General features: G+C 39.4%; 1 protein-coding gene and 1 long non-coding RNA gene across 5 annotated transcripts in view; one reads left to right on the forward strand and one right to left on the reverse strand.

The window, feature by feature from the left end:
- The window catches only part of piwil2 (piwi-like RNA-mediated gene silencing 2), a 26,458-nt gene extending 14,121 nt beyond the window's left edge, over positions 1–12,337 (forward strand). For all 4 annotated transcript variants that reach the window (XM_081610490.1, XM_081610492.1, XM_008417596.3 and 1 more), the window contains 15 exons: positions 663–743; positions 820–933; positions 3,790–3,978; positions 4,108–4,192; positions 4,622–4,714; positions 5,322–5,462; positions 7,883–7,996; positions 8,103–8,291; positions 9,044–9,145; positions 9,284–9,400; positions 10,355–10,443; positions 10,616–10,721; positions 10,830–11,083; positions 11,162–11,269; positions 11,767–12,337. In XM_081610490.1, the coding sequence (XP_081466616.1) occupies positions 663–743; positions 820–933; positions 3,790–3,978; positions 4,108–4,192; positions 4,622–4,714; positions 5,322–5,462; positions 7,883–7,996; positions 8,103–8,291; positions 9,044–9,145; positions 9,284–9,400; positions 10,355–10,443; positions 10,616–10,721; positions 10,830–11,083; positions 11,162–11,269; positions 11,767–11,923 (1,939 nt within the window). In that variant the 3' untranslated portion in view covers positions 11,924–12,337. The remainder of the gene's footprint in view (positions 1–662; positions 744–819; positions 934–3,789; positions 3,979–4,107; positions 4,193–4,621; positions 4,715–5,321; positions 5,463–7,882; positions 7,997–8,102; positions 8,292–9,043; positions 9,146–9,283; positions 9,401–10,354; positions 10,444–10,615; positions 10,722–10,829; positions 11,084–11,161; positions 11,270–11,766) is intronic.
- On the reverse strand, positions 5,384–15,054 carry LOC103469723 (uncharacterized). Its single transcript, XR_534389.3, has 4 exons — positions 14,168–15,054; positions 13,792–13,895; positions 7,865–7,994; positions 5,384–5,476 (listed from the first exon to the last, which is right to left on the reverse strand). It is a non-coding gene; the product is annotated as an uncharacterized LOC103469723 (long non-coding RNA).
- Between the last annotated feature and the right edge of the window lie 7,368 nt (positions 15,055–22,422).

Here is a 22,422-nt window from a genome sequence, read left to right on the forward strand (position 1 = left end):
GAAATAAACTAAAGTGGACATAGCAATAAACCAAGAGAGGACAATACTAATCAAAGGAAACTAAATGGAAATAAATGAAGAACAAAATGCAAGAATAATCTAAGAAACTAAAGTAAATACAGAGGAATAAACTGGTATGGCAAGACCTTTCGAACAATAATTAATACAGAGGACTGTATGGCAAGAATAAACAGACACTATTTCCAGATAAAAGGTAAAATGTTGAAGTGCCGTGGGCAGAAGCGCAACTACACATTATTCAGGTGGATGCGAAAACATAAATCGGCACCCCCCACGAAGGAGCGTAGAAACATACGCTCGCATCCCACTAACCCCCCTCCTCCAGACGGCGATACGTTTAGGGCAAAACTCGCTACATTTACCCCGTTATGTGCGCGAGATGAAGGAGCGTAAGACGCGCTGAAGTGTACGGGAAAACATAATCGGTGCACCGATTCAAAACATCTACAATAATGATAGTAACATTAATAATAAAATAATTGTCGGTGCAAAGTAGCCTATAAATTCTTTGGTGGGGGGCGGTGAGGGACCTGGAAAAAGGCTAGGGGGGCGCTGGCCCGAAAAAGGTTGAGAAACACTGCTGTAGAATAATGTGTAGCTGCACAGATAACAGGATATGACCATAGTTTTTCTCTTTCAAGGGTGATGAAAATCATTGGGCTGAAGCAGGTGGCCCGAAACCATTATGATCCCGAAAGCGCTGTTGTTCTTGAAAAACAACGGTTAGTATCAAGTTTACTTTCACCCTCAGAAAATTTGACTCGCTAATATTGAGCATTTTTCTGTTTGGCTTCGTAGGCTTCAAGTGTGGCCAGGCTATGCCACCGCTATTAAGCGCACAGATGGAGGTCTGTACCTGTCTGTGGAAGTGACTCACAAAGTTTTGCAGAACGACTCTGTGCTGGACTTGATGTGAGTTTACACTTCAAAATAAAGAGCCGTTTAGCCTTCTTAGCAGGAGCTCTCAGCTCCGAATAAATATTTTAGCAGCTTTTGTTTCGTCTTGATGAATTTCGCTAACCGTGCTAAAGTCTGTCAGAAATGTCAACCAATTTATACATTGCTTATTCCTACATGAACAGATGGTTTCTAAAGAATTGGAATATAAAAGGTTGATTTAGTTCAGTAATTCAAATTACAACATTACATATACAGTATGTAATAAACATTCAACATTCATTATTCAAGGGCAAATGTCTTTTTCTTTAAAAGAGTATATTAGATTACACCATTATGAAATAATTTTTAATATAGGTATATATTGATATATATTGAAGGTATGTCATGTACTATACAAGGCTTGTTTTGAATGAATTTCGCGTGTAGCATTGATCAGCCCATTGCTCTGCCGAAGTGTTACAAGAACCTAAAGCCCAGGGTTCCTCATCTTTCTCTTGGCAGAACTCTGTAGACTCTTATGGGCTTTAGATCTGCCCAGTTTGTTGGCAAGTCAAGCACAGTGATACCATGGCCATTAAAGCATGAAGTGCTGCAACATTCCCTGGTAGACGACATGATTTGTCTCCTCAGATCACCCACTATGGACATTTCACGCCAAACCTCAAACAAATTGAATCTTGTTTTCAAGAGAACATAAGATCACTGAACACAGCCGTTTCATCCAACACCTTAACCTGAGACACGGCTGACGTTTTCTCTCGTTCAATTTTTAATTGGTATTAAAGAATGTTTCAGTATTCTGAGTAGGCCTGTCACGATAACAAATTTTGTCTAAAAAATTATTGCGATAAACGATAATATTGTTTCAATACCTTTTGACACTGATTTAATGGAAATGACTAATAATGCACACGATTTCCTGCCAGGCCTCTTCAAATTGTCCCTAGGTGTGAGTGAGTGTGTGTGTGCATGGTTGTTTGTTCTGTGTGTCTCTGTGTTGCCCTGCGACAGACTGGCGACCTGTCCAGGGTGAACCCCGCCTCTCGCCTGAAACGTTAACTGGAGAAAGGCACCAGCAACCTTCCCGACCCCACTAAGGGACAAGGGTGTAAAGAAAATGGATGGATGGATGGATTTCCTGCCATAGATAGATACACTTTATTTTCAAAAGAACACATAACACTGGAACTGATGAACTAAATAAACAAAACAACCAAAAACAAAAATAAAATGTATTCTCACCCACCATTAACAAAAAACGTACTTGAATAAAAACTAAACAACATAAAACCAAAGTGGAAATAAATACTGCATTCAACCAAAAGAGTGCAGATTATGAAGTCCGTATATTATATTCCCCTTCAGTAATCACTAGATTTAAATAAAGAAGGTGGGCACATCCGACTACCTAATGCGATAGTTCAGACTGCATCATTTTTTGCCCCCTATTCTCCCCTTAAAACAATCTTAAATCGTTGACCGATCTAAGATTGTCGCTGGTGATTTTGTAACCGATCATCCTGCAGTGGTGTGGTGGGTTACGGTAGATCATCGTGGCCGCTCCGATCTAAATCAGAGGTTTTCCCTGATTCCCGTCACATTACGCTGAATGTGACAGGTAGCCAATCAGAAAGCGCGGATTCTCCTCCGTGCTTTTTGATTGGAAATTACGGAGGGGAATCCCAACTAGCTGACACGGCACAACCCGAAGTCCAGACATTGGAGATGATGTGTGGAAACAACATTAATATTTCAACATTTCGTGCAAAGAATATAGAAATGACAAGAGGAGGAGTTGGAGCCAAATTGCTATCGCAGATGATAAACCCGGTAACTTTTCAGCTATTCTTCGGTAATGACATAAATGGGTTACAATGATTTTCATTCAGTCAGGATTTTACGCTGACTCTAGCCACATGCATCACAGGTAGATTTTAGTAAAGCATTGATTAATGCCTGATTTTAAAATTAGTTAACTGGACTTGTAGCCATTATTTTGTGCCCATGTGGCTGGACACCACACGGCACAAGGAACCCGATCGAACTGTTATACCTAGGATTTCTGTCGGCTAAGGTGTGTCTGAGGTTTTGAAAATGCGCTGACAACTCGTGTAGTGTGCGCTGGACATTAATTAGACTAAGGAAATGAGGAAGGGAGGGTCAGTGGAGAGCACCGGAGCTGAGCCTTTTTTCATTCAGTGTCATCAACAGAAAAAAAAAAAGGTCAGAAGAGACCATAATTAAAATGAGGTCGATAGATTTAATTTATCGTGCGATTAATAGATTTATCGTTTATCGCGACAGGCCTAATTCTGAGAAACTGAATCTTGGGTCAATCCAGAATCCAGGTCAGAAAGTGTTTGGAATATATAATTCCTGGTGTAATGAATCTTTTAGTAAATAACATTTTGATATCGTTCTAAGTTGGATGTACAGTAGATGGACATCTATTGTCATTTTTTGTGAAAAAGCCTGTGAGCTCCATATGTTCTTCACAACACACTATGTAATATATCTTTCATGGCTCTGACTCTTTTCCAGAATGTAGCAGTTTAGTTTTTTCTTCTTGTGTTTATTTCATTTTTCACAATTTACCTGTAAGAATCAGGGACATTACACAAATGTCACCGTCTATTCTGGGCTCTTTGTATAGCTTGATGGGTTTAACACTGTAATATTCTTGTTTGTCTTCTGGGAGGGAACGGTGAATACTTTCTGCCCAAATAAGTATTTCCAGATATAATTGAGATGATTTGTTTCATAATCTCGCCCCAGCATCTAATTTTTGAGGAAAAGTACCACAAACCGAGGTGTGGGGCTACTTAAATAAAAAGAAAAGGCCTCAGCTGGTGTCCTGGTGTCTTGTAGGAACATGCTGTACAGACAGAGTAAAGAGAACTTCCAAGATGTGTGCACCAAAGAACTAGTGGGAGCCATAGTTATCACACGGTACAACAACCGCACGTACCGCATCGATTCCATTGAGTGGAATAAGTCTCCTAACGACACCTTCACTTTGATGGATGGCACTAAAACCACCTTCTTGGAATACTACAGGTGAGACTCCTCTGCTCCATCTTGAACTAATCAAATCTCAACAGGAAAAAGTGCAAGTTCATTAAATATTTTGAGCCAAATCAGAAATTTTGTTCAAGAACAAATGTCTTGCTTTTGATTTTGTTACAGTAAGAACTATGGAATCACAATCAAAGAGATGAACCAACCCTTACTCCTGCATCGACCAAAGGAAAGGTCCAGACCAGGAGGGAAGGTAAAATCTCCATTCACCATCAGTGATTTCACCATGAATTTAAAAGTTTAAAATGGCACATTCGTAGTAAAACAGTCACTGTCTTTCATGTGGACAGCTCAGTTGACATCCATTACTCTTGTCAGAGTATACTACCACCACCTACTGGTGGCAGCAAGTCTTGCTCAGCACTACCAAGTTTAAGGTTTTTTGGATTTTAGGTGAATACATGGTGGATTTTGGAATAAATGTTTTTTCCCTAAGAACGGATGTTACTTCTTACAAATCAAAGAGTCAAATCCACACAACAAATTTGACATCAGTGGTCAGCTACCCAAGAACGATTAAAACTTTTATCCTCAATAAGAAAATAAAACTTCAAAGTAAGATGCTCAGGGGTTCATCTTGTTGCTCTTTCAGTTTTGTTTCACGTCTGTTCCTTTCTTGCAGCAAATCATCACCGGTGAGATCCTTTTGGTGCCAGAGCTCTCCTTCTTGACAGGAATCCCAGAGAAAATGAGGAAAGACATGAGAGCCATGAAGGTAAGTATTGCTGGGCCATAACCTTGTCAGCATTTAGTCTACCAAAACGTTGACCTCAATACACAGATGAGACAGAATTTAAAATGTAATCTAATCTTTGTTGTGTTTTTTTAATTTAAAGAACATTCATTAATTATTTTTAAGTTTCTTTAATTCTGTATGTTAGGTACATGTCTGAACTTTTTAAATGATATATTGTTCACAGAATGCTACAAAGTTTTTCCTCACTAAAGACATGTTCTGTTTTTTCATGAGAAAGTGGGAGGACATATTTCTATGCTTTTATCATCTTATTTATTTTAATGATGTTCAGCACTTTGTCTCAGCTGTGTGTTGAAGTACTCTATTAATAAAGTTGATGATGATGATATTGCTAACGTGATTATTCATTTAACATCATGAGATTTGTCTTACACATTTTACCAGTGGCATTAAAGATGATAGGATTTCTGTTCTTGCATATTTTAACATATTTTATTATAGTGTGCTAAATACATCTGTTATATAAAGAGCTTAAGACAATTAGTAGATGAATTAAAGTGCTTTTAGGTAGCAATGATGGCAAAAAAACACTTGCGGTAAATGTTAATGTCTTAACTTTTTACAGGAGCTGACCAATCACATCAACGTGAGCAGTGAGCAGCACACCAACTCTATAAAGCAGCTTCTGAAGAACATCAGCTCCAATCCTGAAAGTGTGAAGGAGCTCAGCCGATGGGGGCTGGAGATCGGCTCAGAGATCCTCATAGTAGGAACCAGTCACTACAGAAAAAAGTTTTTAATTACTTTGTGTTTGGGGAAGACGGTAATGCAAAGTTCCTGAGACACTTTTTGCAGTACCGGGTCTAACAAGAGAAGTCTTGCTCGAAGTGCCTGATGCAAATCTGACAACAGTCAACTTTTTAAGTTCTTGTTTTAAGCATTGAAAATGTCATTCAAGTGAAATAATCATCAAAGCCAAAGTTCTTCAGTCCTTAAAATTTAGAGAAAAAATTATCCTGAATCTTTGATATTTTGGTGGTACAAACTAATGCGTATACGGCAATAAAACACTAACCACTGACACCATTTTTGTTGATTTGAGGAATGTGAGAAGTCAAATTCGCTCAGGTGTTGCACCAGCCGGTAAACGATGCATTCAATTGAAACAGGTGCATTGAAGCAGGCGGTTGTCTGAAACATGTAGAACAGGGATCCCTGAGGACCATAGCTGGAGACCACTGGGTTAGAAGACAAAATGTGGTGACAGTGGTGGTTTTATTTTTTATATTTGTCACCTGACCTAAATGTCATGTAAGTGGGCTTGCCCTTATTTAATCATCTAAAGACAAAGTGCTGCAGGTGTTTTTTATTCAGAGACCTATATGGACAACAACTGATTCTAAAAAAAAACATGTTGTAGCTCTGTGCAGAAGTTGGCCAAGATATGTTTTCATGGCTGATTAGTTTTCATTGTGTTTATTAGAGATGTGCCGATCAGGTTTTTTCCTGCCGATACCGATGACCCATGAGGGCCAATCACCTATACCGATCACATAATTATTTTTTTAAATCAAAAGCACTACCGGTTACATTATGTGGAAAAAGGAACCATGAATTCACCTTAATTTAGACAAAAATTTGTTTTTAATAACTTTTTCCAAGAAAAAAACAGGCATTGTGCAAATTGTACTGCTATCGGTAATACTATCTTTAACAGACTGAAAACATATAAAGGCTCTGAAGAGGCTAAATAATGCAAACAGTCAAAATAAAACCTCTCAACATTGCCAAAAAAATTCAAGTATAAAACTTAAAATTCAAAGGCAAATACAGGATCCATTACAATAAACAATCCTGAGTTACTGAATGAAAACTTCCTGATAGCATGGCAGCTAGCTGATTACTGCTAGTTCTGATTGGCTGTTTCTGACTGAGCAGAGTAATTATGCAGAAAAGGCCAGAGGAGATCGATTATTTTTTCAGAGATTATCTGTCTCATGTTAGGACAGTGAAAGTTTTAATACGTATGTAAAATGTATTTTTTTAAGTTAGATGCTGCAGCTTTAAGCAAAGGATCGGTGTGAGAGTCACTACCAGGTGGAGCAGAAGCGGCGCTCCGTCTGTGAAATATTACTACCTGTAGCGCGTAGCAGCGGTTCAACAGCGAGAGCAGAACCATATTGCAGCTCAAAGATTTAATTATTTTATCGAGTTATTTGTTTAGCTTTCTGACCGTCATGCTAATAATCCGGGTGAGTGTTTGTAGCTCTGCGCTGCTTTACCTGCCATCTGATCCTCCGTATGTCTTTTTTTCTGCAGTGAGCCTCGATATAGCCAAACTCCTCAAGTATGCCATTGTTTTTATGCCATATTAGATTCGTCGTGTTGATGCATTTTGACGTGCTTCAATTTTCCGCTGCAACACGCAAACTTCCCCATTCACTCAGTGCGTTATAGTTCCGCATCGCTTAGGATTTGTTGCTGCGCGTTTGCGCAGTGTGAAGGAAAGAGGAGACCAGCTGCACAGGCAGGCTGCGAAATGAGATGCAGGTGATCGGCAACAAGAGACAGTGATTGGCGATCACCGATCATACACTTTTTCACGGAAATCGGCCGATTATGATCGGTGGCCGATCGATCAGCACACCTCTAGTGTTTATACTTCGGCTGTTATTTAACCTGCTGTCTGAATTTTTGATCTGCCACTCCAAACTCTTGGCGTCTTACTTATTACAAATATTACGCTAAATCTCTGAAGATTGTTTACTACCAAACTCACAAAGTAGAAAGTTCCTCGGAAGGAAGGAAAGAAAATGTGGCAGCAGTTTTTGAAAGGTCTTGTGATTTTATTTAAACAATTTAACGCTGGATCAAATTATTTGGCTATACATTCAGCACAGCACATAATGTTCTGGATTCAGTCAAAAACAGCATTTTGCGGCTCTTCAATTTCCATCCTTTGTCATTACAATATGCCAACGTGTGATTATTTAAAAACTGACAAATATCATCTCATCTGGTGCTTCATTTAATGAGTGTTTTTATATTAAAAATATGATCTTTATGTTATTCAGTTAACAAGTCTGTGCTGGTTTTAGGACATGTTCTAGTTTTGACTGGTGCATCTGAATGATAACCCATTAAATGGTCAAAGAATCTCAAGCTTACTTTCCCCCTTTGCTGCAGGTTCAAGGAAGAACTTTGCCGCTTGAAACCATCTGTCTTCAGACGTCTTTAATTCCAACCGGAGCTGATGTTTCCTGGTCCAGAGAGGTTGTGAGAGACACTTCAATCAGCTCTGTAAGTGACAAATGATAGTTTTTATGTTTTTATAATACAGTTACTTGTTTGACTTTTGAGGTTGAGGTTGTTTGTGAAATAATGAATGGATCCATATTCTTCCCAGGTCCCTTTGAACATCTGGGCCATCTTCTACCCGTCTCGTTGTGCAGACCAAGCTGAAGAACTTGTTTCCACCTTTAAGAAGGTAGCCGGACCCATCGGGGTACGAATGGCTCGCCCCATTAGAGTGGAGCTGCGGGACGATCGAACTGAGACGTACGTCAAAAGTATTCACTCTCATCTCACCAGTGAGGTAAGGGATTCCCTCCCACTTTATATCAAATGTATTTCAATTTTATCCTATAATGTGATATAATTAGAACTGTGTAATTTAAGTTCTAGTTTTGTCGATGTATACTTGTTTATAGTTGCAGCTAAGATAAAAATGAATGCAAGTTGAACCCAACCTCCCTAGAAATGATCCTGATTTATATTTTGGGTATTTTCCCAAGTGTCCCATCTGTTAAATTAATGATTTAAACAAGAAATAAAAATTTTATTTTTTAGTTTAGTTTAGTTTTGTGGTGTGTAAAACCGTTGAACTGTCCTTGTTTGTTAATTTAATGTTAAGTCATGCAAGTTAGAAATGGATTTTGAACTCTGGCTGGTTTTCCTCTCTTCCAGCAATGTCTGTGTGCTTTGTGATGTAAATGAGTGTGAAAGCCTAACACAAAATTTCCATAGAAGCAAACAAAGGCTTCTGCAAATCTCAACTTCTCTGCCAGCACTTTTTATTGATCGTGTTTAATAAATGCATCATTTACATGTATAGCCTGAAGACCTCTGACATTTTGTACGTTGATGAATAGCAGGTCTTTCAGACTAAATGTAATACCAGCTCAGTTGTATTTCACAGTTTTCTACTGTTTCAAGAATAGCTTCAAAGTTTTTCATGCCTTGCACTGGACTGCAGTTAAAGTTAAATATGCTTAAACTTTGCTAACAGACACAAAATATGTGTACAAATATGTCAACACTAAGTTTTAGTTTCACACCTGTGTGTAGCCCAATTTGCAGCTGGTTGTGTGCATCATGGTCGGCAATAGAGATGACCTCTATAGCGCCATCAAGAAACTGTGCTGTGTTAAAAGCCCGATTCCTTCTCAGGTCAGTATTGTTTCTGGTTTTGATTTGTTTTATTGTGTTTCATCAACAACAATCTTGTGTTTAAACCCAGAGGGGTTTACATGTTTAAAAATATGTATATATTACAATCCAGATACTGAAAAGTAAATTTAATTCTAGGCCATCAATATCCGGACAATATCTCAGCAGATGAAGCTTAAGAGTGTTGCTCAGAAGATTCTGCTGCAGGTGAACAGCAAGTTAGGAGGAGAACTTTGGACCGTCAACATCCCTCTGGTGGGTATCAAGTTGCAGAACAGTCACAGCTTGACTGATTTTTCAGTGCACAGGAGAAATCAAAGAACATGATGCTCACAGACACTGATATTCCTCATCCCTGACATCTGATTTTATTCTGTTGGAGCTTATTCTCCAGCTTCTTCCCGTACGCCTCCTTGATTCCTCTAATCTTGGCTTTAAGTTGCTTTATTATTCTCAATAATTACTTGTCTCCCTCCCCTGAAGACTATTTTTCTTTATTTAGCAATGGTTCTTTAAGTCACTAAATGCTATTGGGGAAGCATTTCACTGTTCTTGTGGGGATGAAGATGAAGTTCAGTCAGTCTCAACATTTAGTCATGGTATCGATGTCCTCTCTGTGTGGCTAGCACAGTGCATCTCAGTCTGTAACCTCAAAACAATACTTTAGGGCTTCTTCTGCTTCCTGTGACCATCTTCCTATAGTTGTATTCGTTACAGGCTATAGTCAGAGCACAGAAGAACAAGTCTGTGAACTGATTTTCCCACAGGTTGTCTTGCTTTGGAGACATATACGTCCCTGATGTTTGCAATAAAAAAATCTCTTTAGAGCAGCTTTCAGTGGAAACTTTGTATGTATAACAGAGTGGAGGCCTTATTAAAAGCACCAAATGTTTCCACAAATAAATGTGGAATTAAAGTTTTGAGTTCCTTTTTATTAAAGTGGCAGCTATTTTGAGCAGCGCAATTATAAAATGGAAAAAATACCTTTGTTTCAGATACCAAAATTATCTACCAGTAAGTTAGAATTTGTGGTGGATGTACAGCTATGCATGCTTGCAGCTCTTATGTCGGTGCAAGAAGGACGAGTCTGATTGTGTTTAAACCCAGAGATTTTAAAATCGGAGGTTTAAAACCAGTGGTCCCATAACATGTTCACAATGGGAACCATTGGTGCAGGTGTTTACAGCAAATTCTCTCCCACTCAAACAGAAAAACCTGATGGTAGTTGGAGTTGATGTTCACCATGACACCAGCAAATCACATCAGTCAGTCATGGGTTTTGTTGCCAGCGTGAACAGGTATCTTTCATGTTTTTATTCACTTTTCCTCCAAATGACTCAATCCATGTTTTGAGGTAACATCTCTAGTAGTTTCTGAAAAGTGTACCTTCGAGTCACAATTGTAATTTTTACTCTGCATTGTAGCTTAATTTGAAAAGAATCTGAATTGATTTGTCCTTCTCTCGAGTAGCTCCCTGACCCGTTGGTACTCCAGGGTTACCTTCCAGACGCCCTCAGAGGAACTGATTCATGGCTTCAGAGTTTGCTTGCTGGCTGCACTGCAGAAGTACCACGAGGTAACAATCTACATGTGTGCTTTACAACTCAATCTCCAGACGGTGGTCCAGATATAAATCACAATAAACTAATTAGCCAAAACACACTGTCTTCCGTTTGCTCTACAGATAAATCACAACCTGCCTGAGAAGATTGTGGTGTATCGGGACGGTGTGTCTGATGGCCAGCTGAAAATGGTCGAGCAATACGAGATACCACAGCTGATCAAATGCTTCGAGACGTTTCCCAGCTACGAGCCCAAACTGGTCTTCATTGTGGTCCAAAAGCGCATCAGCACCAATCTGTATGCCTGGGCTTCGAACAGTTTTGGCACGCCTCCACCTGGAACTGTTCTGGATCACACCCTCACTCAGAAGGACTGGTCAGTTTGATTAGGCTTGATTTGCTACTTAGGCAAAACAGCTGAGCAACTAATTTATGTTTTGTGTCTGATGTTTAGGGTGGACTTTTATCTGATGGCACATCACATTCGTCAGGGTTGTGGACTTCCTACACACTACATCTCCCTGTACAACACAGCTAACCTCAGCCCTGACCATTTACAAAGGTAAGTGCTCTACCCACATCGCTCTGAATACACTGTGTTTTACAGACACCTTGCTCATAACAAGGTGGCTGTATAGATCTTTGCTTGAAATATTTAATGAGGTAAACATTTTAAGAAGCAGATTTTTACCGTGACTTTATATGTAAACGTTTTACGTGCACGGCAACAATATCAAAGGACAGAATTGGCAAGAAACCTGACTCTTCCACTCAGAAGTCCAACTCCTCTGAGTAAAAATTAAAAATCTCATCAATTATAAACCCTCATAGACAATAAAATGATTTTTGTATTGCTTTCATACAACAACATGCTGAATGTCCAAGTCCGTTCCCAGTACATTTGGAAAGTATCTGTCAAGAAAGTGGTACTTGGAAAACTCTATTTGGTAGTGCTTGTTATAAATGTTTGAACTACTCATTTAGACTGTTTTTTTCTTTCCTGAACTTAACAGCTCCAGTTCTGTTAAGGTAACTCTTACTAATTTGGTCTCATGTCAGGCTGACGTTCAAGATGTGCCATCTGTACTGGAACTGGCCAGGGACCATTCGTGTCCCAGCACCATGCAAGTATGCCCACAAACTAGCTTTCCTGTCCGGCCAGTATCTGCACTCAGAACCGGCCATCCAGTTGTCCGACAAACTCTTCTTCCTTTGAGCTGACCCAGTTACTAACACAAGTCATTGAACATACAGCTTTGATGAAGACATGACGCTATAATAATATTGAAATCTCAGATTTTACGTTTCTATGTCAAAATGATCAAAATGACTTAACACATTGTGTGAAACGCATTATAGTTTTTGGGATTTTTTTAATGTTGGAAAAAATGTGAGAATGTGACATCCTGTTTATGATGCAAGGTTTTCAGTGTTGCAGAAGGTTTGTATTGTTACTGTTCTCTAAATTTGTTCCAGAGCTCTCAGTTTTACCATTTTTCCCCCCAAAAGATTTCAACAAGCCTTTTTATTTTGTTCCACATTTATGCTGCTGTATCAAAAAATCTGTAGTGTATTAATTTTGCTGAAAGTGTTGTAAAGCCTGCAATAAAACTGAGCATTTAGGATGTTATATTCTAAAGATTTCTGTTTTGGCTACATTTTATTTATTTAAGTTTAAGATTAATATATTATTGTATTTTGGCTACGTTTAATTTCAACCACAGGAGGTTGGGTAGGGAAATTATTTTACATCTCCACAAGCATACATATGTACATACATATCTTTAAACCTTGGATTTATAAAATGGTATTAAGGAAAACTGTTGCTCTCCTTCCCAACCTGGTAGTTTTGAACTCTACCTACAAACTACCTGAGCAGGGAGTGTTCACAGCAGAAGGTCTTGGTAATTAACACCTGAAGATGTTAAGAAATGTTAGCCCAGAATAATAAACATGCAAATGTAAACCACTGTTAAAATATTCAAAATTATTAGGTCCAAACCTAAATTGAGGCTTGATCCTTCTCCTTTTTTATCAATACCTTACATTTTCATGGATTAGGTTTTCTTCAATAATCTGTTTGATAAAGATCCCACAAATATACCTAATTAGACTTCAGTTTTCTTGTGCGTAGCAAGATTGAATAGTAATCTAATCATGAAATCCAACCTGTTGAATTTCTTTGACATACTTCAGATGTATCCATTAAAAATTAAATTGATACATCTACTTAATTTAATGAACAAAGATGGGAGCATGGAATTGTCCAAAATGGTGAAGCATTCAGCATTCCTTTCACTGGAACTTAAGGGCCAAGTCTAGCTCCTGCAAAACAACCCCACCTCCATCAGATTGCCAGATTGAGAAGCACGATTCATCACTCCAAAGAACGCGTCTCCACTGCTCTAGAGTCCAGTGGCGGCATGCTTTACACCACAGCATTCAACGCTTTGCATTACACTTGGTGAAGAATGGCTTGGATGCAGCTGCTCTACCATGGAAGCCCATTCCATGAAGCTCTCGGTGCACTATTTTTGGTCCAATCTGAAGGCCACATGAAGTTTGGAGGTCTGTAGTGATTGACTCTGCAGAAAGTTGGCGACCTCTTTGCGCTATACTATTCACCATCCACTGACCCCGCTCATTCGGTTTCTGTGGTATAGCACTTCATGGCTGAGTTGTCATCCCCAAATACTCCCATTTTCTTATAATACAACTGACTTTGGAATATTTAGATGCAAGGAAATTGCATGACTGTATTTGTTGCACAGGTGGCATCATATCAACAGTTGCACCCTGGAATTCACTGAGCTTCTGAGAACGACCCATTCTTTCACAAAAACAATCTGCATGTGTAGGTGCTTCATTTTATACACCTGTTGCCATGGAAGTGATTGAACACATAATTCCGATAATTTGGTTGGGTGAACAAATACTTTTGGTAATGTAGTGTATGTGGAAGGTCTCTTAGGTCAATAGAAGTTAACCAGTTGCCTTGGTGAACAGACATTAAGTGGGCAGAGTGTGTAAACATTGTGAACTTGTAAATTCTTAGATATTTGTTCCAAATAGGAGTTGACTCACCTGGAAAATCAGAATCCCCCTAAACCAAGATGATGTTATAGTAAACTGGAGCCTGTATCCTTTTGCTTTTGTTCTCACCACCCAGACTGCGGCCAGTCATGGATCTGTCCAAACAAACCATAAAATGTAAGAAATGGCAATGTCAGACTACTTGTTTTTAATTAGTTTGACAAGCTCTTGCACAAATATATCAAATACTTTCTGATTTTTAGTATATACAAATAAGCTAAGTCTTAAACTGACTGCAAAAGCTGCTGAATAAACGGTACCAATCAATGACATCAGTTTTGTTTTATATGAAACAAAACAAAACTGATTGTTTAAACTGTGTATGCAGTTTAAACAATTGCATACACATTTGTATAATCAAAAATACCTATGACATAAAAGAACAAACAAGGGAAGTTATCTGATTGACTGATGAATGACGCTGCTAGCCGAATTGACCAGCCTCTCCTTGGCCTTCTTTACAGGATCCATTTCGAAGGACTTCCATAGACGAATAGTTTCATCTCCAGCAACAGTTGCTACAGTTGCATTGTCTGGGCTCAAAACCAAACTGAGAACTCAACCGTCATGGCCATTAAGTTCCGAAACCTTGCAGAGTGAGGTTTCGGAACTTTTTTTCTTTAAAAAAAAAAATAGCAAAACAGACACTGCGTCCTGATCTGTTTTAAAGAAAGCTAGCAGTAAATAAAAACTTCATACAGGTCAAACAAACGACAACAGTCGCGCCATTAATTGCACTACTGACATCTTGTGGCTGTATCAGATATTGTTCAAGTGTTTAATACAAAACTTGTCAGTGATCATTGTGTGAATGAGAAACAGTTGAATATGTTTAGTATTTTTTGGGGCAAGCCTATATTAGTTTCACACTTTTAGGTCCTCGAAACAATAAAAATTCAAAAGATTCAAGAGAACATGAAAATATATACATATTTATAATTATAGAGTATCAATTTTAATTTCAGTGAACACTGTACGGAATATAATCCAATAGTTTGTGGCGTTTGTAAAGTAGTTTAGGCACAAGGGTCAGAAGGTGAACAGAAAATCAGCACCAGCCACCGGTTTCAGTTTCTTCATACTACTTTTTTTTATTCAGTCTTTTCACTGACTTCTCCCCTGAGTAGTGATGAGCTATCTGAATCCAGGCTTCGAGGCTTGTACCGAATAAAAAGGGGGCGTGTCCGATGAAGCCCCGCTTTGAGGCTTGTGTTGTCACGTGAAAATCACGTGACTGGCAACAAACTAGGCCTTGCATTAACTGGGTTTCCGCATCTCTATTTTTTGCTTGCTCTTTTTCTGCTGCATCGTTATGCTAATGGGGAAAGCTGCCCTGTATGTCCAGCTCCTCTACTATTGGCCAATAGAGCTTTGGAACCAACATCACTGCATGAGACGTGGGGGCATTTAAATCTCGCGCAGTCACCCGGTGCATTCTTTATTCGCCACAGACCAAAACAAACTTTATCCTGGCGGTTTTATTGTGTTACTGACTGCAGTGAAGTTAGTTTTGAGTTGAATATTGCAATATCTGCCGCGCAAGCGGCGTTTAGCTCAAGGTTGATCCGATTTATGAACGCTAATTTCAGCCAGCCTTTCTGTAGCTCCCTCCTCAGCGCTCGGAGGTTCTCTTCACTTCGGGACCGTCAATAAATTCACAAACCAAACACTCCTGTCAAACAAATGTTAATAAATGCCTTGCCTTATGACCAACTGATACAAAAAAGTGTTAATTCATGCTTTTACATGAGACACACTACCCTCTATTAAAATGTCATGTCATTTTCAATATTTTAAATAACTAATGTTAAAAATGTTTTCTTCAATAGCTTCCATATTGTGTGCCACATTGACTAGAAATCAGTGTGTAATTGTTGTACTAAACTATATATGAGGCACATGCATTTTTATTCCATTTTAACTATTTATTTTTGTTACCTTTTTTTAAGTTCAAATTTAGTATTTCTCTTCAATAACTTCTAGGTCATGTGACCTATTGAGTCAAAATCTGTGTGAAATTGTTTTAGATCTACAGGGGTGGAAATTGGAACCCGCCACTGGCCAAATGCGGAAGACATTTGGCAAGAAGACAGAATTCTAACTGTTTGAAGCAGTTAGTTTTTCTGAACAAAGCAGTCTGAACAGCTCTTTCCCGATCAGGATCTGTAAGAGCGATCCGAAAACCATTTGAAGCACATAAGAGTGCCATTTCCCGTCTCTGATGGTACCGTGATTTATATACACTCCTGATCAAAATCTTAAGACCAGTCAAAAAATTGCAAGAATTTGCATTTTGCACTATTGGATCCTAAGAAGGTTCTAAGTAGAGCTTCACAATGTTAAAGGAAAAAAATCAGTGCTGAAAACTGCATTTACACTCAAACATGATTTTTTCAGCTGATCAAAAGTTTAAGACCATAGTCTGCAAAAATCTGGATTCCATGTAATTTTCCGTCAAGTCTTTACACTGTCAAAACCTCCTGATGGCAAAAGCAAATAAGCTCACTGACTTTGAACGTGGTAGGATTGTTGAGCTGCATAAGCAAGGCCTCTCACAACGTGCCATCGCTGCTGAGGTTGGACGCAGTAAGACAGTCATTTGCATTTTTTAAATGATCCTGAGGGTTATGGAACAAAAAAGTCAAGTGGTAGACCCAAAAAAAATTCACCAGCTCTGAGCCGCAGTATCCGATTGGCTGTCCGTCAAGACACGGGACAATCCTCTACCCAAATTAAGGCCATTACTGGTGCTGACTGCAGCCCAATAACCATCAGACGGCATCTGCGAGAGAAGGGCTTCAGAAACAAAAAGCGTCGTCAAAGGCCACGTCTTCAACGCCACAAAATTGCCTGTTTGGATTTTGCAAGGGTGCACTAAACATGGGACATTGAAAGGTGGAAGAAAGTTGTCTTTGATGAGAAAAAATTTAACCTTGATGGTCCTAATGGCTTCCAACTTTACTGGCATGACAAGGAGAATCCCACCTGAGATGTTTTCTACACAGCACAGTGGTGGGGACGCCATCATGATTTGGGGTGCATTTTCCTTCAATGGAACAATGGATCTTCAGGTTGTGCAGGGGCGTCAAACAGCAGCTGGCTATGTGGAGATGTTGCAGCGGGCATCCCTCATGACTGAGGGCCCTCGTCTGTGTGATAATGATTGGGTTTTTCAACAGGACCACGCTGCAGTTCACAATGCCCGCCTGACAAAGGAGTTCTTCCAAGAGAATAACATCACTCTTTTAGACCATCCTGCATCTTCCCCGGATCTAAACCCAATTGCGAACATTTGGGGATGAATGGCAAGGGAAGTTTACAAAAATGGACACCAGTTCCAGACAGTGGATGCCCTTTTTGAAGCCATCTTCAACACTTGGAGCAACGTTCCCCACTAGCCTCCTGGAAACACTGGCATCAGGCATGCCTAAACAATTGTTTGAAGTCATCAACAAGAATGGTGGAGCTACTCATTACTGAGTCCTTCTTTTTGACACTTTGATTTCTATTTTGAGGGGTTTTCAGGGTTTTTTGAGCTATAGTCTTAAACTTTTGATCAGCTGAAAAAATCATGTTTGAGTGTAAATGCAGTTTTCAATTAATTCCCTGCTCAAAAGTTTTTGTCTCTTATGCTGATTTCTTCTTTTAACATTGTGAAGCTCTACTTAGAACCTTCTTAAGATTCAATAGTGCAAAATGCAAATTCTTGCAGTTTTTTAACCGGTCTTAAGATTTTGATCAGGAGTGTATGTAGTAGCTCTCTCCACACTAACCTGAGAGAAAAAGATAATAAAAGCCTGAGAGGAATAGTCAGGCTTTTATTTTTGAGATTTTCAGTAAGCTTTATTGTAAATGGCTAAACTAATCCTATGTGTAACAGTGGTTGGGTTAAACAAGTTATATAATGCCCAAAACATTCTGCTATGTCTGTAGTTGTAACATTCTGCTCAGCCTCCTTCTGTTAACTCTTAGGTCCACCATCATTGTAGTTCTTCACTGCCAACTCAACTCTCCTCTGTAATAATTGAGTGTTCCACCATGTCTGTAGTTCAGATGTTCTGCTCTGCCCTCTGTATTAACAAAGTGTTCCGCCATGGTTAGAACTGCAGAGATGGCGTCTTTGGGTGCGTTCACACTGCAGCCTGAAGTGACCCAGTTCCGATTTTTTTGACGTAATGAGACCTGTATCCGATCTTTTCATGGCAGTGTGAACAGCACAGATCGGATTCTTTTTCGAATGTGACCCATATCCGATACGTATCCGATTCAAATGCGACTTGACATCCGAACTGAACGTCACTGATTCTCAACAAATCTCACTATTCTGCGTCCTGATACAGGCAAGTGGGAAGAAAAACAACAACCATGACAGACTATAATGAGGATTAAGTTGTTAATATGTTTCTCCGGCCGGACAACAACTTCAAATATGTAAGCTATGCTCCACCGTTGGCTTCCATGTTTACTTCCTTAAACACTGAGCACTACTTCTTCTTTTCATGGCGGTTGGCAGAACACTGAAAACGCTGACGCTATTGCGTCCTCTAGTGCGCATGCGGGACACTTTCAGGTTGTTTGCCTGTTCACACTGCAGAACACATTCAGGTCGCATTTACTGGCAGTGTGAACGGCCCCAGCAAAAAAATCGGAATTGCCAAAATATCGGAATTGAGTCACTTCAGGCTGCAGTGTGAACTGCAGCCTGAAGTGTGTTCTGTTGCTATAGTGATTAATACTCTGCTAACTGGTGTGTGTGTGTGTGTGTGTGTGTGCGCGCGTGCGTGTGTGTGAGACAGAGAGGTGGAGAAAGAATTCTATCTTTGTGAGACACTCAGTCAGTTTTTCTAAAAAAAAAAAAGCAGTCCGAACAACTCCTTCCCATTCAGGAACCGTGAGACGTATTCGAAAACCGTTTGAAGCGTATGAGAGGGCTATTTGTCGTCTCCGATAGTACCACGATTCATATCTATACCTTACTCACAGTAATAGCAGCGCTGAGAGAGAGATAACTGAGCTCTGAAATTTTTGAGAAAAGTATGAAAATGAATGGCTGGGAGCCTGACCCTGTCACATGATTTCACTCTAATGCTTCTTTACAGAAAACCGTCAGCCCTAGAGAAATTTCAAAAACATTTTACGGGAGCAGTCATTCGGTGCAATGTCATGACCGACTTTCATACCAATACAGCAATTTGTGTAGGCATGAGGGCAATTTCAAAATTATTTTAAAGTAAAAAATCCACTCCATTTCTCACTCTAACGGAGCGGCAGTTGGTGTCAGTTACACTCTGCATTTTGGCAGTTGGAAATTTCGCTCGTTTTTCGCTTTTTACTCCGATCCCCAATAAAAATAGCACCGGGATCGAGCTGCACATTTTTGAAACTATTTTTTTAAATGCCTTGCTTTGCAAGGGATTTTAATGCTTCTCCTATGTAAATGCTATGGCAGGCCCTAATAACGTAAATTTATAAGCAGAATTTCTTGACTTTGTGGCCAGTACTGTGCAGTTCCGTGGTGAAACAAACTTCTAAACAACCAAGAAATATTTCCTTTGTAACTAAATTGGCCCAGTTAACTACTCTGATTATTTTCTTAGCTAACTTTTTTATACTGTGTAGTTTTTCTAAAGAGGGAGAGGCAATGAGAAACCTGTAATGGGCGCTTCACAAGACAAGTCGCTGTTTGTCTGTGGTCAAACATGGATACCGTTACATTAAGGTACGTCAGTTGTCTGTAAGATGTTTCTTATAATTTATGTAGATTAAAATAGTTTGATATAACAGCAAACCTGCAGTAGACTGAAAGTACATTAATCCAGAGAGCAGCGCGAAGACCGGGGGATTTCGTCAGGACAGGTCAATAAAGATCAGAGCTGCATGGAGTTGTTTTTCTTCAGACTTCTGTTTCGCAGCTCATCTCCACAATATCTGTGTTAGATACTAAGTCAATGCCCCGCTGAAGATGCTGAAGATATGTTTTTTTCCTGAATGTGAATGAATCGGGGATGTATTTTCTATTACACTGTTAGATAATGTTTATCATTCGCTTTAACCTGTGGCTACCTGGATATCTCAGAAGGCCCAGTCACCGAACTGCTCCTCCCAGCTTGACCAGCAGACTGCCTGTGCTCTGTGTTGCCAGTAAAATATAAATAAATTTGTAATGTACTGTACACTTTTTTCTTTCACTTTTTGTGTATTTAAGTAAAATATCTCAATTTGAAGTATTAGGGTATTATGACAGTTTATGTAAAGAAATTAAAAATAATTTAGTCTGTTAGATTTCGTTCACACTGCTGTCTATAGCACAGTTGACATATTACACTAATATTTTTAAAGTAAAGATTTTTTTAAAGCTAAAGTTTGACAACTATTGTCAAAGTTTGTCTTTACAATAAATACCTAAAAATTTTAATGAAGCAAATGCACATTGAATTATGGAATTGTGTTAATATGTTCATGAATACTCCACTGTAAAGTGTGTTTGTGTGTGTGTGTGTTAATCAAAACAATTTATCAGAATCAGTTGTATCAAATGTAATAATTGTGCCCCAAAACAATTAAATAATCACATCAAAAAGTTTGAAATGTTGTCCTTAGGGTTTTCTTTTTCATTCCTATACAGTATATAATAGTGTGTGAGAGATTGTTTCAGTGACATTCATTAACTTAAAAGGTTGCAGATTGCAGGTTTCCAACTGGGACATACCCTTTTCCGTTTTGTTAATGTTGTGTTTTTGAATTTGTAATTGTGATCCATTAATGTTGTTTTTGAATTTGTAATTGTGCTTCATTAATGTGTTTTTGAATTTGTAATTGTGCTTTCTTAATTTGTTTTTGAATTTGTTGAAGTGGTTTGCAGCTCAGGGCCATAGTGTATAATTGTTTATAAGTCTGTCTTCAAGCAGCTGTACAGTTTTTCCTCAGCAACTCAGCTGAATAAACAACCTCAGTCAGAATGAAAACCATCTGTGAACATCAATTTTCAAATCTGAACATTGAAATTTGATGAGGTCACGCTAACGCATGAATATACTGTCATTTGACCCTTTTGATGAAATCACCAAAAATACCTGAAAAGATGTATCCAAAGATGTATCAAGTTTGAAGCATGCACTTCAAACTTGAACAGTTTGAAGTGCATGCAAAAGCTTGGTCTCTTTATAAAGACGACAAGCTAAATGTTCTATTTCTTCAGTCAAAAATACTTTAACTGTAAGTAGTTTGTAGCTATTACATTTGTAACACAAAAGAAATTAAAACATTTAGCTTCATCCAGATTTTCATTTTTATTTCTATGTAAATAGACATTAAGTATTGAACGTATAGACTGGGAAATACAATAAATCTGTAGAATAAAATATGCTCGTGGATTTCAAGATTGATCAAAATAGCAAAAAGAAATGTCATTTTGGACATGTTTATTTATGAGGATGTACAGGTGTTGTCCAAGTGTCATTTGGAGTCTAACGTTTGGGCCTGCCAGGTCTGACCGGCATCCTCCCCCACCGCTGTATCCAACTCACCACCAGGTTGTGGTCAGTGGACAGCTCTCTTCACCCAAGTGTCCAAGACATACGGCCCCAGATCCGACAAAACGATGTCAAAGTCGATCATCAAACTGCGGCCTAGGCTGTCCTGGTGCCAAGTGCACATATGGACACCCTTGTGCCTGAACATGGTTAGTTATGGACAATCCGGGACGAGCACAGAAGTCCAACAACAGAACACCACTCGAGTTCAGATCGGGGGCGGGGGGGCTGTTCCTCCCAATCATCCCCCTTCAGGACTCGCTGTCATTGCCCATGTGAGCGTTGAAGTCCCCCAGCAAAACAAGGGAGTACCCAGCAGGGACACACTCCAGTACTCCCTCCAAGGACTCCAAGAAGGGTGGGTAATCTGAACTGTCGTTTGGCCCTTAACCACAAACAGTCAGAACCCGTCCCCCCATCCATAGGCGGAGGGAGACTACCCTCTCGTTCACCAGGATAAACCCCAAAGTACAGGCGCCGAGATGGCGCTCCTACCCGGTGCCTCTCACTGTGGGCAACTCCAGAGTGGCATTATGTCCAGCCTCTCTCAAGGAGACTGGTTCCAGAACCAGAGCTATGTGTCGAGGTGACACCGACTATTTCTAGCTGGAACCTCTCAACCTCACACACTAGCTCCGGCTCCTTCCCCACCAGAGAGGTGACATTCCACGTCCCAAGAGCCAGCTTCATTACCCATGGGTAAATGATCTCTAGGCTTTTGCAAAACGATTGTTTCCTTAAGGCATGGACTGTGTTGGAGTTTAAAATTTTGCCCAATTGCTACTTATGTGTGTTAGTTTCATGTTATGAAGCTTTCCAAATCAAAACACAAGAATTGTTGGATACTCATTCACTGGAGTGGTCTCTTCCTCAAAGAGTTCTGGAGATTCACTTTTGAATACGCCATCTAAAGTGTATGAAGAAAGCACACGGGAAATGGAGAAGACTTTGCGGAGAGCATCATATGCATGTCCTAGACAGACCGACAATATCCTGGTCGTAAAGGTTTGATAGATGGCTCCATATTTGCTCACCCAGTCCAATGTTGCAACTCTCGGCTGAAGCTTGTTGGTCTTTGTTACCTCTAACT

Source organism: Poecilia reticulata, chromosome 9 (assembly GCF_904066995.2).
Source record: "Poecilia reticulata chromosome 9, P_reticulata-male-v2, whole genome shotgun sequence".
In the NCBI taxonomy this organism is placed as follows: Eukaryota; Metazoa; Chordata; class Actinopteri; order Cyprinodontiformes; family Poeciliidae; genus Poecilia; species Poecilia reticulata.